At 36.3% G+C, this 15716-nt stretch overlaps 1 protein-coding gene, 1 long non-coding RNA gene and 1 pseudogene across 2 annotated transcripts; 1 reads left to right on the forward strand and 2 right to left on the reverse strand.

The window, feature by feature from the left end:
- Nucleotides 1–707: 707 nt before the first annotated feature.
- LOC131007581 (pentatricopeptide repeat-containing protein At4g20770-like) lies at nucleotides 708–2581 on the reverse strand (annotated as a pseudogene).
- Nucleotides 2582–2925: 344 nt separating this feature from the next.
- Nucleotides 2926–3967, forward strand: LOC131012558 (transcription factor bHLH52-like). The gene is made up of 2 exons (XM_057940544.1): nucleotides 2926–3556; nucleotides 3627–3967. Exons 1-2 carry the CDS (start codon nucleotides 2987–2989, stop codon nucleotides 3786–3788), a joined length of 732 nt encoding a protein of 243 aa, XP_057796527.1. The 5' UTR covers nucleotides 2926–2986; the 3' UTR covers nucleotides 3789–3967.
- Nucleotides 3968–10555: 6588 nt separating this feature from the next.
- LOC131012560 (uncharacterized) lies at nucleotides 10556–13253 on the reverse strand. Its single transcript, XR_009097384.1, has 3 exons — nucleotides 13188–13253; nucleotides 11386–11461; nucleotides 10556–10785 (listed from the first exon to the last, which is right to left on the reverse strand). It is a non-coding gene; the product is annotated as an uncharacterized LOC131012560 (long non-coding RNA).
- Between the last annotated feature and the right edge of the window lie 2463 nt (nucleotides 13254–15716).

Consider the following 15716-nt stretch of genomic DNA (forward strand, 5'->3'; position numbering starts at 1 on the left):
GAAAAAAAAAATTACAATAATAAAAATTGAAATAAAAAAAAAAGAAAAATAAATAAATTTAAACACATATTTATTCAGAAAAAATGAAAGAGGGTAAAGATTTTTTTTTTAATTTTAATCTTTAATAATATTTTTTTTATATTTTAATCAAATATTTACATAAAATATAATATCAAATTAAAGCTCTTATCATGATCTTTAATTTATATACATGTTAAATAGTCCTAAAGGTGGAACGACACGAATTTTAATAAAAATAGTTATTGTATTGTGAGTGGAGAAAGAGATCCATTTAAAATGACAATAAAAATAGTTAATGTTTATAATGATAATTAATTGTATTGTGAGTGGAGAATAGTGCCCACTATGTGATAAATTGTTTACAAAAATGGAAAGGGACTGATTTTTGTGGACATCCCAAAATGGCAAAAAAAGACTTGTTTGCAAAAATGGAAAAGATAGATTTTCGTGGACATCCCAAAATGGCAAAAAGAGATTATTTTTTGTATTGTGAGTGGAGAATAGTGCTCCGTTGTTGCATGGAAATCGGAATCGGAGGAGTTAAATTAAGTCTTAAGTAATATATATATCCACCAAATTGTACCTTATCGAGATAGTAGTAATGGTTATTAACAAGTTTGTATATGCCATTTGCTTAAGATAGCTCATATTTGAGATTAAATAAATTACTCATTAAAATTAAATAATGAGCGATTAAATAGACAGTGGCTTGAATTTCCAAAATTTTAGTGTCGTAATTTCAGTTTGGCCAACTTGTGTAGTTACCACTAAACTTACCAACTATATAGAAGAAAACTGTAATCTGATCTCAGTGGAGCCTGCAAAACCAAAAATCAAGAATTTAGCAGGAGCTGAAAATGGATGAAGAATAAATGATTTTAATACCTTTTGCATTCAGTGTTGATCTTGCAAGCTGCAGGTGAAATTTAGAGGCAGTGCATCTCCTTCAACAGCTCAGCTGTGGTCAGGTCTCCATTTCTGACCACAACCTGCTTCCTCGGATATATCACATGTTTCAAACCCAGCTGTAACCTGCTTCTTTCGAAACCTGCTGCCTTCCCATTATATGATCTCGAACATCTTTAACATCATCCCATCTATCTAATGACGAATACATATTGGCTAGGAGGGAGTAAGGGGCAGAATTACCGGTGTCCAACCGGAAAAGCTCGTCCGCAGCCCTTCTTGCCAAGTTTATATTGGCATGAACCCTACAAGAGCTGAGCAAAACCTCCCAAACAATAGGATCATCTCTGCACGGCATTTTTTCTATGATTTCTTCAACTTCATTGAACCGGCCAGCACGCCCCAGGGTGTCGACTATGCAAGTATAGTGATCACTAAGTGGCTTTACATCATATTCTTGTTGCATTGATTTGAACAGCTTCAAACCAGTATCTACTAATCCAGAATGACTGCAGGCGGTTATGTGATCAGGTTCAATACTAGCTTCCATCATGTTCCCAAACAAATCAACAGCATCTTCTCCGCGCCCATTTTGAGCATAACCATGTATCATCTCATTCCAGGTAACTAAATCTTTACGTGGCATCATATCAAAGAACCATCCACGTCGCCACACTTGCTGTACATATCAACCAGAGCAGTTCCGACATAAACATTATCAGCATGTCCTTCTTTCACTATTAGACCGTGAATCTGTCTCCCTTGTGAGAGAGATGACAGAGACGAGCAACAATTCAGGACACTAGCATAAGAAAATTCAGTCGGCAACATCCCTTCACCTAGCATTCGCCTGAAAAAGTTAAAACCTTCTGCATCCATTGAATTAAGGGATAAACCTGCCAACACAGAATTCCAGCATACTATATCATATTTGGGAGCCATGTTGAAGATAACTTTTGCCACTTCTATTTTACTACATTTTGAGTAAACAGCAATGAGTCCACTGGTAACATACAAGTCCGTCGAAAGCTCAGCTTTCCACAAGGCAGCACAAGAACTGAGAACTATAGCAAAAGTAGTTCGATCAGGCCTCACTCTTCTGAACTGCATCTCTCTGAAAAGCATCACCGCCTCCCTGTGGTTTTCGTTCTGAGAATAGCCTGATAGAATTGCGTTCCACGAGGCCAAACTTGGCGCAGACATATTATTGAATATGTTTAGCCCAGTTTCAACCTCACCACTTCTCAAGCATATTGACACAAGTTACCTCATCAGGTTCAAACCCACAACTCTGCATTTTCTCCATGCACTCGATAGCCCTCTGCAAATCATATTGCTTGGCATATCCCGCGATCATAATATTCCATGAAACAACACTGACTTTTGACATACTGTTGAACAATGTCTCTGCACACTCCATACACCCAAGCTTCGCGTACATGTTAAGCAACGAATTGTTTACGTGCAGATCTCCCAAAAAACCAACTTTAACAAGTAGTCCATGTATCTGTTCCCCGTGCATCACATGCCTTTTCCCCTCATTGCCATCACCGAATTCACATTTGGAACAAACACTCAACACACTTGAAAGCGAGACACAATCTATGATCCTCTCTCGATGCATCAATCTAAACATGTCAACTGCTCTGACCATTGAGCTCTGCTGCTCCGGTCTCTACTCCTTATTGGAAAAACCAAAATAAACCCAAAATTGCGGGCTTTAAGAAAAACAAAAAAATAAGCAACAAGGAGATGTAAAATAACGGTTAATTTAGTAGCCCTAATAGCCCATTATATGTCCCTAATTATGAGGAGGGTGGTTAATTACCAGTTATAAATCTCATTCAAGAATAACCTCCACTCCCACGTTCATCACATTCAAGGCTAGTAGTTAAAAGACACAATCTTTCTTCAGGTACGCTTTGTCTCTTTCATCATCTTCTCTAACTTCAATTCTCTGTCCTCAATGCTTATGCTTCATACGTACTAGGTTAACCTCTGTCATCATCATGTTCTAACACTTGAGATATGGATTTCACAGGTAATCCCTTCTTCATCAATGGCGTTGAGCTACTACTCCAACTGGACCTCTTTTCAGCAGCCAGACTACTCCGGCGATGATCCAGAGCTCCAATCTCTGTTGAACCCGGACAACTATTTCGCCGACTCCTTCTGCAACTCTCTTCTCTGCGACGACCTCACTTATCATGCTAATGGACTTCCCTTGGATTTGGATAATCTCACAACTGCAACCCAACCCCCACCCTTTCTTTTGCCGCACCAACAACAACAATTCCAGGCGCCCTTGTTCCACTTCCCCAAACGCCACAAGCTCTACGATTACTCGCTGCCGGAATTTGTCTTGCCGCCGCCGTTGCCTCAGTTCCCTGCCGCGGATTTCAGTACGAGGATCTGTGAGAGCGCCAAGAACGAAACGAGCTTATCCGCGCAGAGCATCGCAGCCAGGCAGAGGCGGCGGAAGATCACAATGAAGACGCAGGAGCTCGGGAAGCTGGTTCCCGGCGGGCAGAGGATGAACACGGCGGAGATGCTGCAATCCGCCTACAACTACCTCAAGTTCTTGCAGGCGCAAGTTGCTCTCCTTGAATTCCTTGGTTCGCATCATCAGGTACTTAACTAACTAACTAATCATTTTTTCATTGAATTAATTATACATTAATCATCATCAACAATTGCAGGAGGTACCATTCGAAGGTGAAGAAGAGCTCCAGAATCTTCTAGAATCTCCTTTGATTCAAGAAAAGCTATACTCCACTCAACATTGCTTGCTTCCAAACAAGTTGGCGGAACAAGTTCCATTACTCAAATCCAATCCACATTTGCTGGAAAAGGATCATTGAAGGACGAAATTAACTCACGCCCGCTGCCTAGCTAGTTCTAATTGTTTTAGTTTAGGCTAATCTTGATTGTTTTAGTTTAGGCTGATCTTGACTTTTACGTTGTTTAGTTTAATTTAAGGCAACCTCTTCATGCCTTGTGTTTTTTAGTTACTTGCTTGTATTCTAGGATATAGGTTAGGTTAAATAGGCTCTTTACTTGAAGAAAAAAATGTTGTATTTTTTTCTTAGTGTAAGTATCCTGATCCTAACTTTACATTATTCATATACAATGAGTATGCATTCTTGGTTAATCCCATATTCCCATATGTGTTTGAATATTGCTTATTTACTGTTTTTGTTTAAATGCGTATTAACACTGTATAAAATTTTAAAACCGAATAATGAATGCACTGTTTATTATCCCTGGCGTCACCTTGTTATTTTCACGTTTAATTGCCAGATTAATTGATTTCAAGAAAAAAAGTATTTCTAGTATTTATTAATTCTTAATCATGATAGAGGATAATTTGCAAAAATATTCTTCAACTTTTAGATGAGATGGTCATTGACATGTCAAAGTAGTTAGACAGTTGATTTTGGAGGAGTGAGTCTGTTACAACGTTTCTTGGTGGTTAATTTATCCAATTTCATTCTCCACACCAACAATTTTATTTTTATTCCATAATGTCTTGATTCATAAAATTGCATGCTTATTCATTCCATAATGTCTTGATTCATAAAATTGCATGCTCGGACGTTGCATGGAAATCGGAATCGGAAGAATTTAATTATGTCTTGAGTAATATATATCCACCAAATTGTACCTTATCGAGATAGTAGTAATGTTTATTAACAAGTTTGTATATATATGCCATTTGCTTAAGATAGCTCATATTTGAGATTAAATTAAAATTTGTGGTGAAATTTAGAGTTGCAGAGGCAGTGCATCTCCTTCAACAGCTCAGCTCAGACATTAAGATCAACTGGTCTCCATTTCTGACCAACAACCTGCTTCCTCGGATACATCACATGTTTAATCCCAGCTGTAACCTGCTTCTTTCGAAACCTGCTGCCTTCCCATTATATCTCGAACATTTTTAACATTATGTCATTATCCCATCTATCTATTGACGTACGAATATAAATTATCTTAAATTTATTCCTTGTTCTTTTAGATACCATACTTGAAACAATGGATAGAATGTGTAAGATGCATTTAATTTCAATGTGTAACACATAAATTATTAGCCTAGCTTGTTAAGCTTTTTTCGTGGATAAGACTTGAATCAACTTGCCTCCGTTGCCTGAATTCCCTGTGGCGGATTTCACCATGGAAAAAGGATAATTGATTTTAGCATGCGCGCACTTCTAATGGTTTTTAGTTTAGGATAATCTTTGATTTAAGAAGACAAATCAACTCGTATACTTGTGATCTCACTAGTTTAGGCTAATCTTGATTTCTGTTGTTTTGTTCCAAGGCAACCTCCACATGCCTTCTGTTATTTAATTCCTCCTTGCCACTCAGGATGTAAGGTTAGGCTCTTAGGAAAAAAATGTTGTACTATTTTTTCTTCATACGTCTAACATTATTGATATACAGTGAGCATTAATTCTTGTTTCTTAATTGGTTAAATCCCAAATGAGATTGATTGCTTGCTTATTGTTTTTTCAAAGTCGTGATAAATAACATCTTAAAACCGCAGTGAGAAGGAATGCAACATTTATGATCAATTCACACTGGCCTTTGGGTTTTCCTTATTAATTAAATGCTATATAAAAGGGCTTTTTCACTTTTAAGTAATTCTTAATGCTTAATCAGCTTAAGGAATTCTTAATGCGAAAATTTGCAGGAATAATTCTTGATAACTTTTCGATAAGCCAGCCATTTACACGGTCAAAGTAGTTAGGGAGTTAATTTTGGAGAGTGATTGTAGGAGGATCTGTTGGGACTTCCTTCTATTTCTCAATACTTGTGGTTGGAAATGCTCTCATTTTGAGTGTTAATTGGAAATGTCAGTCATAGAGTGGAATTATTAGCGTGATTTCGTACATACTAGTAGTATTTGCACTTGTGTAATGAAAGAAAACGTTTTATACTTTTATATAAGTTGATACTAATGTAATTATCATATTTATAAATATAATATTCTCTTCGTTCATCAAAAATAGTCCTAAAGGTGGAACGAACGACACGGATTTTAATAAAAAAAATAGTTATTGTATTGTGAGTGGAGAAAGAGATCCATTTAAAAAAATAGCGTTTATAATGATAATTAATTGTATTGTGAGTGGAGAATAGGGTTCATTATGTGATAGATTGTTTGCAAAAATGGAAAGGGACTAATTTTTGTGGACATCCCAAAATGACAAAAAAAGACTATTGTTCGCAAAAATGGAAAGGGATTGATTTTCGTGGACATTCCAAAATGGCAAAAAGAGACTATTTTTTGTAGACGGCGTAACAAGATTAATTTTAATTGAATGTATTTAAACTGAATATTGAAAAAAAAAATTACAATAATAAAAATTGAAATTAAAAAAAAAAATAAACACATATTTATTCAGAAAAAATGAAAGAGGATAAAGATTTTTTTAAAATTTTAATCTTTAATAATATATTTTTTTATATTTTAATCAAATATTTACATAAAATATAATATCAAATTAAAGCTCTTATCATGATCTTTAATTTATATACATGTTAAATAGTCCTAAAGGTGGAACGACACGAGTTTTAATAAAAATAGTTATTGTATTGTGAGTGGAGAAAGAGATCCATTTAAAATGACAATAAAAATAGTTAATGTTTATAATGATAATTAATTGTATTGTGAGTGGAGAATAGTGCCCACTATGTGATAAATTGTTTACAAAAATGGAAAGTGACTGATTTTTGTGGACATCCTAAAATGGCAAAAAAAAGACTTGTTTGCAAAAATGGAAAGGATTGATTTTCGTGGACATCCCAAAATGGCAAAAAGAGATTATTTTTTGTAGACGGCGTAACAAAATTAATTTTAATTGAATGTATTTAAACTAATTATTGAAAAAATAAAAAAAATTACAATAATAAAAATTGAAATTAAAAATAATAATAATAATAATAATAATAATAATAATAATAATAATAATAATAATAAAATTTAAACACATATTTATTCAGGAAAACTGAAAGAGGATAAAGAATTTTTTTAAAATTTTAATCTTTAATAGTAATATAATAATAATATAATTTTTATATTTTAATCAAATATTTACATAAAATATAATATCAAATTAAAGCTCTTATCATGATCTTTAATTTAATATACATATTAAATATTTTATACTTAACCGAATTTTATAATTTTAGAAAGAAATAAAATAAAAATAAATAAGAAAATAAAAAAAAGAAAGTAAAACAAAAAAGATACAGATATACCTTCAACTTTATTATAACTACAAAACTAGTACGCCCTCTCGTGCGATGCACGGACTTCGATACATTTATTTAGTTTTAAAATTTTAAATTATGTACAATGATAAAATATTACTCCCTCCGTCCCTGAAATAAGTACCTCTTTGGGGATGGCACGGGTTTTAAGAAAATGTTGTAAAGTGTATTAATAGTGGAGAAAAAATATTATAATTATTATTAGAAGTTGTGAAAGGGTATTGAGAGTGATGAAAAAGTGAAAAGTAAGAATAAATAAGTATTATTAGTGGTGGGGTAGTTGTTCAAAAATAGAAAGAAAGAAAGGTGAAATTATTTGGGACGTCCCAAAAAGGAAAAAGTTGAACTTATTTCAGGGACGGAGGGAGTATTATTTATGAGTTAAATCAATTAATAATAAAAAAAATATGTTAATATAAATATTAGTATTTTATTCAAAATAGTTTATAATAAAAATATTATCAACTTATTAATAAGTATTGAATAATAATAATTAAATACATATAATAATAAATGGAATTTATAGATTGTAAAGCAAATAATTTAAGTCAATCTCATCACTAAACAAAATTAATAATTGCCATTTAGTATAACAATTTGGAGGTCTTAAAATTAAAATTTTATTATTATTAAAAGTTCATATTTAAATAGCCCAAAACTAATTAAAAATTAGGAAAATATGAATAATGTAAGAAGAAAAATATAACAACAAATATATTTGTATAAATAAATAAGTAATTCGTACACAAAATTAAATAAATCTATATAATATTTTAAATTATAATTTTAGGATGTATAACTAATTTTTTATTTATAAATTCATATTAAAATTAATACAAACTTTATTCTCCTTAATTTCATTAGAAACTACTTTAATTTAAAAATATTTAAATATAAAATAATTATAATTAAGCAATCATGTATAATTTTTAAAAGAAAAAAATGTCATTTACTTATTTTTATCCCCGACAAATGAAAATAAAATAAAAAAAAGAGTATGAGTTCTACATTATAGATAAATGAGTGTAAACAAAAAGTAATTTTCACACTTTTTTTGAAGCGTCAATTTTCACACTTTAAACGGTAATAATTTCATTTAAAATTTATTTTTTTTAGGGTTAATTGTGCTAAAACCCATGAACTTTGGCCCGATTTCAAAACTTTTCATGAAATTCAATTTTACCTTCAATTGCCTGATTTAAACGGTTTTACAATTTTTCCATACTTTTCACCTCCGGTGTGCAGCAACTGACATGGCATCTATGTGGTAATATTAGACTGACATTGCGCTTACTTGGACTCAAAATTTGACACTTGGAGGGAAAAAAAAAAGAGTTTCCATCACCATCACCGCAAACCTTTGCTCCACTGCCACTTCACCACCTACCTATGTTCTAAGTCGTCAACCTCACCTCCATCGCCGCCGCCGTCGCTGCCGCCATCAACCACTTCGCCTTCATCGCATCGGAGATGGAAAAGAAATCCTGGAGCAATTGCATAAATTTCAGAGATGGTGAACTATGTTTCGCTGCGATTCAGAAAATCGGAGATGCTCCGATTTGCAGCAGGCGGCGACAACAGCGCTACGCCTTGTCTTCCGTCGCGGTTTCTTGATCCAAATGATAGGGTGGCGAAGGGCTATGGCGGAAGGCATGGTTTTATTAAAACCCTAGCTGTGGGATCTCCTCCAGCGGCGGTCCGAGGATCTGATAGATCCCCTTCCACGTCCTCGATTTTCAGCTAGGTTTTTCAAGTGGAGCAGCGGGATCTCCTCCAGCGGCAGTCCGAGGACTACGCGGATATCGCCGGCGGTTAGAGACAGACAAGGGCACGAAGGGGCTGTTGGCTCTGGGCTGCGAAACGCCGCTGCTGTTGTGCTCGGCTTCTGGCGAGCTCGATTGAACAGGGAAGGGCGACGAAGTCTGTGTAGCTGCTTTGCTAGACTTCCGGCGAGCTCGGCTGACAGGAAAGAGAGGCAAAGTTTGCATAGTTGTTGTGGTCGACTTCCAGCGAGCTTGACTGAACCGTCGCTGCTGCCGTGCCTGCTCCGATTGAGAGATAGATGAAATACATGACTAAACGATGTCGTTTTATTCTTCTTCCGACAATTTAAAAAGTGTCACGTCAATTTGCAATTTGGGAATTTATGAAAAGCGTGGAAAAATTGAACAAGTGTTTAAATTCGGGGAATTAAAGGTAAAAAATGAAGTTCATGAAAAATCTTGAAATCGGGCCAAAGTTCATGGCTTTTGGCGTAATTACCCCCCTTTTTTATAATTTTTTACATCGAATTAAAGTTCTTCTCGTAATCTTTAATCTAACATCCATATTGAATATTTTTTATGAATCGAAGTTAATGATTTTCTGAAATAAATTTAGAAAATGAAATAAAATTTAGTGGGAAAAATATTGGAACGCTTTCACGTGTCGTGCATCGTGCTCGGCATAAGGATCGAATGTCGAGTCCCCGAAATTCAACCCGATCACGAAAGCAAAATCAACTGCGGAATACCTAACCATTCGTTGTCGCAAAAAGAACCATAGAGTGTCATTGTCGTTGCTCCTAATCTGGCGGGAGGCCACGTGATGCAACGCCAAGCCGCACTTGAACCCCAGCTTCCAATTTGCAAGGTGCCCGAAGTACGTGCGCTTAAAGGTATCGAACAATTCCTCACCACCGATATCTCGTAAGGTATCCATCAGCTTGACAAAATCTTTGTCATTGTTGTAAGTGCTGATCTCAGTTTGTATGTTGGTAGTGGAATTGGTCGACAGTACTCGATTTCCTACAAATAAAATATAAATTAACAATCAATTACTAAGTAATTAATTGTAACCAATATCCATGATTAAACTTATTTAAACGAATTATAAACATAATTAGGAAAAATACAAGGTTGCCGCCTATGAATTCAATGTTGCCGAGCGATCGACAAAGTCGTATCACGGGGAGCAGCCTATTATTTTTACTAATTATGTACGTTAACCGTTTAAATAAGTTCAATCGAGCACCTAAATTTTTTATTGCTTGAAAAAACTTATATCCACGATTAAACTTATTTAAACTAATTACAAACATAATTAAGAAAAATACAAAGTTGCCTCCCGTGAATTCAATGTTGCCAAGTGTGCGGCAAAGTCTATAATGGGGGGGCAGCCTTTTATTTTTTCAAATTATGTCCGTCAATCTTTTAAAATAAATTCAATCTAAATAATATATTTGAAATGCACGGAGTGTCACGACCGGCCCTAATTAAGGATAATTAAGCCGGGAAAACCGTGACTAATGGAGGGAGATTAGAAGCGGGGCAGAAAGGGGGATAATCAAACAAGGAAGGATCGCATTTCATCATTGTTAACAAAAGGGATATTTATAATATAACGGAGATTTAGTCGTATAGACTCAAATAACTAGTAAGTTCGGATAACTCCGACTTAGCCAAAATAACATAAAACTTCTGAGTACGCAGCGGAATAAGGTTCTGATTACATGTATGAAGACATGTATCCCCAGAGTTCATTAATACATAAGGATAAGACAAAAGACTCCGGTCGTCACTTCATCACCATCGACAGCTACTCAACCTGCACATTTAGAAATATATGCAGGGCTGAGTACAAAAGTACTCAGTGGGCACGTATGCCTAAGTATAAAAATACATGCTTCAAAACTGTAAATTATCATGCCATCATAAACAGTACAGCAAGGGAGTTTTTCGCTAAAAAGGCCCAAGCTTACTAAGTTCATTTGTGATTCTTAAAGTTCGACTGCAGTCTAAGTTCTCTTGTAATCTATCATATCTGGAACTGTGTGCCGGAGAGGTGGCCACCTCTCACGGTCACTTGACCGGCCAACCCGCTAGATGACTCACGGTCACTGGTGTACACTAGTCCTGGCAGGATAGCTATCAACTGCTCAGGACCCGAATTCGATTGCATCATTGGCAAAGCCAAAGCAGATAGATATCATACTAAAATTTAAACATTTTATGGCAAGACAATACTTGAAATAACTTTAACTCAAAGATTTTGTCATGAAATAACTTGCTCAAAGGTAGCATTAAACTCGTTTGATAGATATATAAAACTGAAATTAACAGTTAAATCATCTCATGCATTCATTCGTATAAGAGGCCTACGACAAGCAGGGGATCTCTATATACGTATAGTAAAAGTAATGCCCACCTGTATAGGCAAAGCCTGTCGTTTATCCATATTTCTGAATCGGAATAGCAGTGCTAATCCTCCTGATGCTCAAAGCCTACAAGAAATCTATTCTTAATAGGTCTCCTTGAATCTAATCTTAAGTCACGGTGAAGTGCTTAATATTCTATGATTCACTTAGCCGGGTTTTCAAAATTTAATGAATAAATAATTGAAAACAGTTCTCTTGAGTTAAGAACACCAACAATATTCTTACTCATCTTTCTTTAATAATTGGAATTATAATTAAAACCAATTAAATACTTAAATACTCTTATTGCAAAAATTAAATGCAATTTCATATCATGCTTAGCATATAATAAGTAAGTACTTAAAATATGCACATAATAATAATATAATATTATTATGAAAATTATCCTTTAAATAAATTAATCAAACTAATAATAGTTCAATTAATTAAAATAGGGTAGCCCAATTAATTAAATTAATCAAGACAGCCCATTAAATAAAATTGTAATAGGGCCCTGTCTCATTAAAATCGGCCCAAGTGATAAAAATACAGCCCATTTTAAAAAAAACACGGCCCAAACTATAAGCCCAACTTATTGGCCCAAAGCCAAAACCTTACCTGCACTCTCTCTCTCTCTCTGTAAACGAAAAACACACACACACACACATGAAAAAATGCTTTCTCTCGGTCTCTCTCTCTCTCTTACCGACACCAAAATTCGCCCCCTTTCCAGCCGGAACCCACCGTCGCGGCTCTCTCTCTCTCTCCGGCGAAGCAGCGGAGTCCGCCGCATCAACCGAGAAGACCAGCCGCCTCCCTCGGCCCCTCTTTCTTCTCGAAGTTTCACCGCCGCCGGAGCTCCATTCCCTTCACTCAAATTCAGGCTCGCCGAGCCCTTGCTCAACTCACCGCCTTCCCTCTCCGGCAACCGCAGCGGTGCCACGGCCGCCGCCCTCTTTCTCTGCCTAAATCAGCCACCACCGCCATCTCTCTCTCTTTCCCTTCAAGGTCCGCAACTGCACAGCCTGGGGCTGCCGCCGCCGCCGCTCCCTCTTACTTTCCTTCTACTCCTGGCGATTGCTCGGCCATGAAGCCGTCGCCACCGCTGTGTCTACAACCTCTGAGCCCGCGGCGAACAACAGCAGCAGACGAAGCCCACTGCCACCGCCGAACGCCCTCTGAAACTCCGGGCGTCGACACGGCCACCAGCCGCACCGCCCCTCTCTCTGCACTCCGACAACTATAGCAACGTCGCCATCGACAATGCTACAGCCTCCCTCTCTCTTTCTCCTGGGTCTGATCGGCAGCAGCTGAGCCGCCGCCGACGCTCATCCCTCTCCTCTGCTCAACCTTGGCCAATGGCACCGCCATCGGCGCCCTCAAATTCCCAGCGAGTAGCAGCCACCAAGCTGCCACCACCGCCGCCCATTTCCCTTCTGTTCTCCCTCGTCTCCGGCAGTGTCGAACCACCACCACCACCTCTCTTTCGACTCTACTCACACACATAGCCAGAGGTAATTTCGAGCTCAGAAACAAGGAGTAAAAATCGAAGCTTCAAGACAAGTTTCCTCCCCTTTTTATTCATTTACTCAACATGAAAAATCATTCAATACTAGCTTATACACATATGTGTGTATGTACAGAATATGTATACAAAAATTACATGTTTTATAAAATCTGTTCAAATGAAAATTTGTGAATGTATGAATGCGTGAGTTTCTTGTTGGGCAGCTGAACAACTTCATACATAAAATGGCTTGGGTTTCTAAATCATAATTTGTAATGAAGTAAGCAGGGGAGTTAAAGATGAAACCTTGAGTTTGAGTGAGCTGCTCAAAATCTGAAATGGTCGTTGCTTGGTTGCTCTGCTATTCTTGGCAAGAGAGTGTTGTGTGGGATGAAGGAGGACTTTGGATGATGAGATAAAGGGATGCACAGGGTGGGGTGACTGAAATAGATGTGTGAATGAAAGAAAATAGAGTGTAGGAAATAGACTTTGATTGTGTGAATGAAGGAAAAAGTAGTTGAATTGGCAGAGAAGTTTGGGCATTTGATTTCCTCTGCCAAGCGTGACATAATTTGAGCATTTTGGGCGGCTTGATTGGAGGAATGGGGTGGCCATGGCTGTAGAGTGGGCGGCTATGAGACATAGGGTGGGCGGCTATGATTGGACAATTTAAATCCCTCGGTATAAAATTGTCGAAACTGTAATACTACTTCAGGGTTTGCTAATTAAAAGCTCGTGAAAATGCTCAAATGCTCAATATCATAAATATGCAATGCAAAAGAATTTAAATGATTAAATTTACAAATGCTTTTGTAAATCATTTTTGTTGGAATTAAAAATAAATTCTTTTTTCGGCGTGAATTATCTTAAATCTAAGTTCAAAATTATTCTAAACTTAGCTCGAGGAAACGGGGTGTTACATTAAGTAATTATAAAAATGAAATCTAGTTTCATCTCGCTTAAATAATTAACGTGACTTTGCTAAGTCAGTTATAAATCTAAAATTATAAATTATTGACTGGCTCAATAATTCGATTGCGATCATAACATGCAATTGCATTAAATTCAAATATCTAGGCTAAGTTAATAGGAAATTAATCACTGGATTAAAAATAACTGAGGATGCAATAATTTAAATATCGCATTTACTAATTTTAATCATAAAATAAAATAGCGGGCTACTACATACTACCCCCCTTAACAAAAATTTCGTCCCGAAATTTGCATATTATCGCACCAGTTCTGATATCTTTCTAGCATCTTACCTTCAAGCTTTCATGTAATTTCTTCTTATCCATGGTGTCTCCATGGATTTTCACTAAAGTGATGAACTCGTTTCTAAGCGGTTGCTCTTAACGATCCAAGATGACTTTTGGCTTTTCTTCATAGCTCAAATTTGGGCTAAGGATCATTTCGTTTTGGGTGGATCACGTCATTTGGATCCAAAACATACTTCTTGAGTTGGGATATGTTAAAAACATTGGACATTCTCATAACTTGGCGGTAACACCAATCTATAGGCTATTGGGCCTATTTTCTAAAATCTCATATGGTCGCACAAGTTGTGGTGTAATCTTTTCTTTTACGTCAATTCTAGTTATTCCCTTGGAGGGTAATACTTTTAGGAAGACTTTGCCTCCTACTTTAAAATCTAACTTAGTTCGGCGCGTATCAGCATACGATTTCTGTCTATCTTGTGCTTCTTTTATTCTTTATCTTAATATGACAAACTATCTCAATCATTTCGCCAGTCATATTTGGCCCTCAAATTATCCTTTCACCTATTTCATCTCAATAAAATGGTGATTTGCATTTTATTCCACATAATGCCGTATAAGACGCCATATCGACGTTTGCCTGATAACTATTGTTATAGGAAAACTCAATCAATGGTAACATTGATTCCTCACTCCCACTTCTGTCTAGTTCTACTACTTTTAACACGTCTTCGAGAATCTGAATTGTTATCTCAAACTGTCCATCTGTTTGTGGGTGGAAGATAGCACTGAAATTAAATCTTGTGCCTAATTCCTTATGCAAGTTCATCTACAGTTTGGGTGTTCGAATCGTTGTTTGAAGTAATTGACACGGGCACGCCGTGCAACGCACAATTTCTCAGACATATAATTGGGCTAGTTTGTCTGATCCGTATGCGATTAGTATTGGTACAAAACGAGCGCATTTCGTGAGTCACTCCACTATTACCTCTCTTGCAATGTGCTCCCACCTGCATTCTGAAATCTTCAATGGCTGTAACTTTCCATACGGTGTTTAGTGCAAGGTCTTCACTTGTTGGCATGCTAGGAGTTTCTCAACAAGTGAAACTATATCTTTCTTCATACCTTCCCACTAGAATTTGTCCATTCAAGTCTTGGTATAATTTGTGCTTCCCTGGTGGCTAGTATATGGTGTGTCATGAGCCTCGCTCATTATCTCATCTTTGAGTTTCTCTTAGTGTGGGATACACAATCTTTCTTCAATCATTAACGCAGCATCCGACGTCTAGTGGTAACGTCCAGGCTTGCCTATTCCTATTGATAAATGTATTCTCTCCAAGGTCTCATCATTTCTTTGCGCTTCTATTTTTTTTTTTTTTTTGGGTGTTACTACCATCGTGACAATAATCCATTCTACTGATTCTTGTGGTCATCAACAACTTCTAAACTTTATTCTACAAAAATCTTTCATGAGTTCCTCCTCTTGGGTGAGGAGAGATCCCAACTTAAATTGAGTTTTATAACTCAAGTTATCAGCTACAATATTAACTTCGCCCGGTTGGCAGTTAATACTACATTCCTAGTCTTTAATTGGTTCTAGTCATCTTCTATGTCTCAT

Source organism: Salvia miltiorrhiza, chromosome 2 (assembly GCF_028751815.1).
Source record: "Salvia miltiorrhiza cultivar Shanhuang (shh) chromosome 2, IMPLAD_Smil_shh, whole genome shotgun sequence".
Taxonomy (NCBI): domain Eukaryota; kingdom Viridiplantae; phylum Streptophyta; class Magnoliopsida; order Lamiales; family Lamiaceae; genus Salvia; species Salvia miltiorrhiza.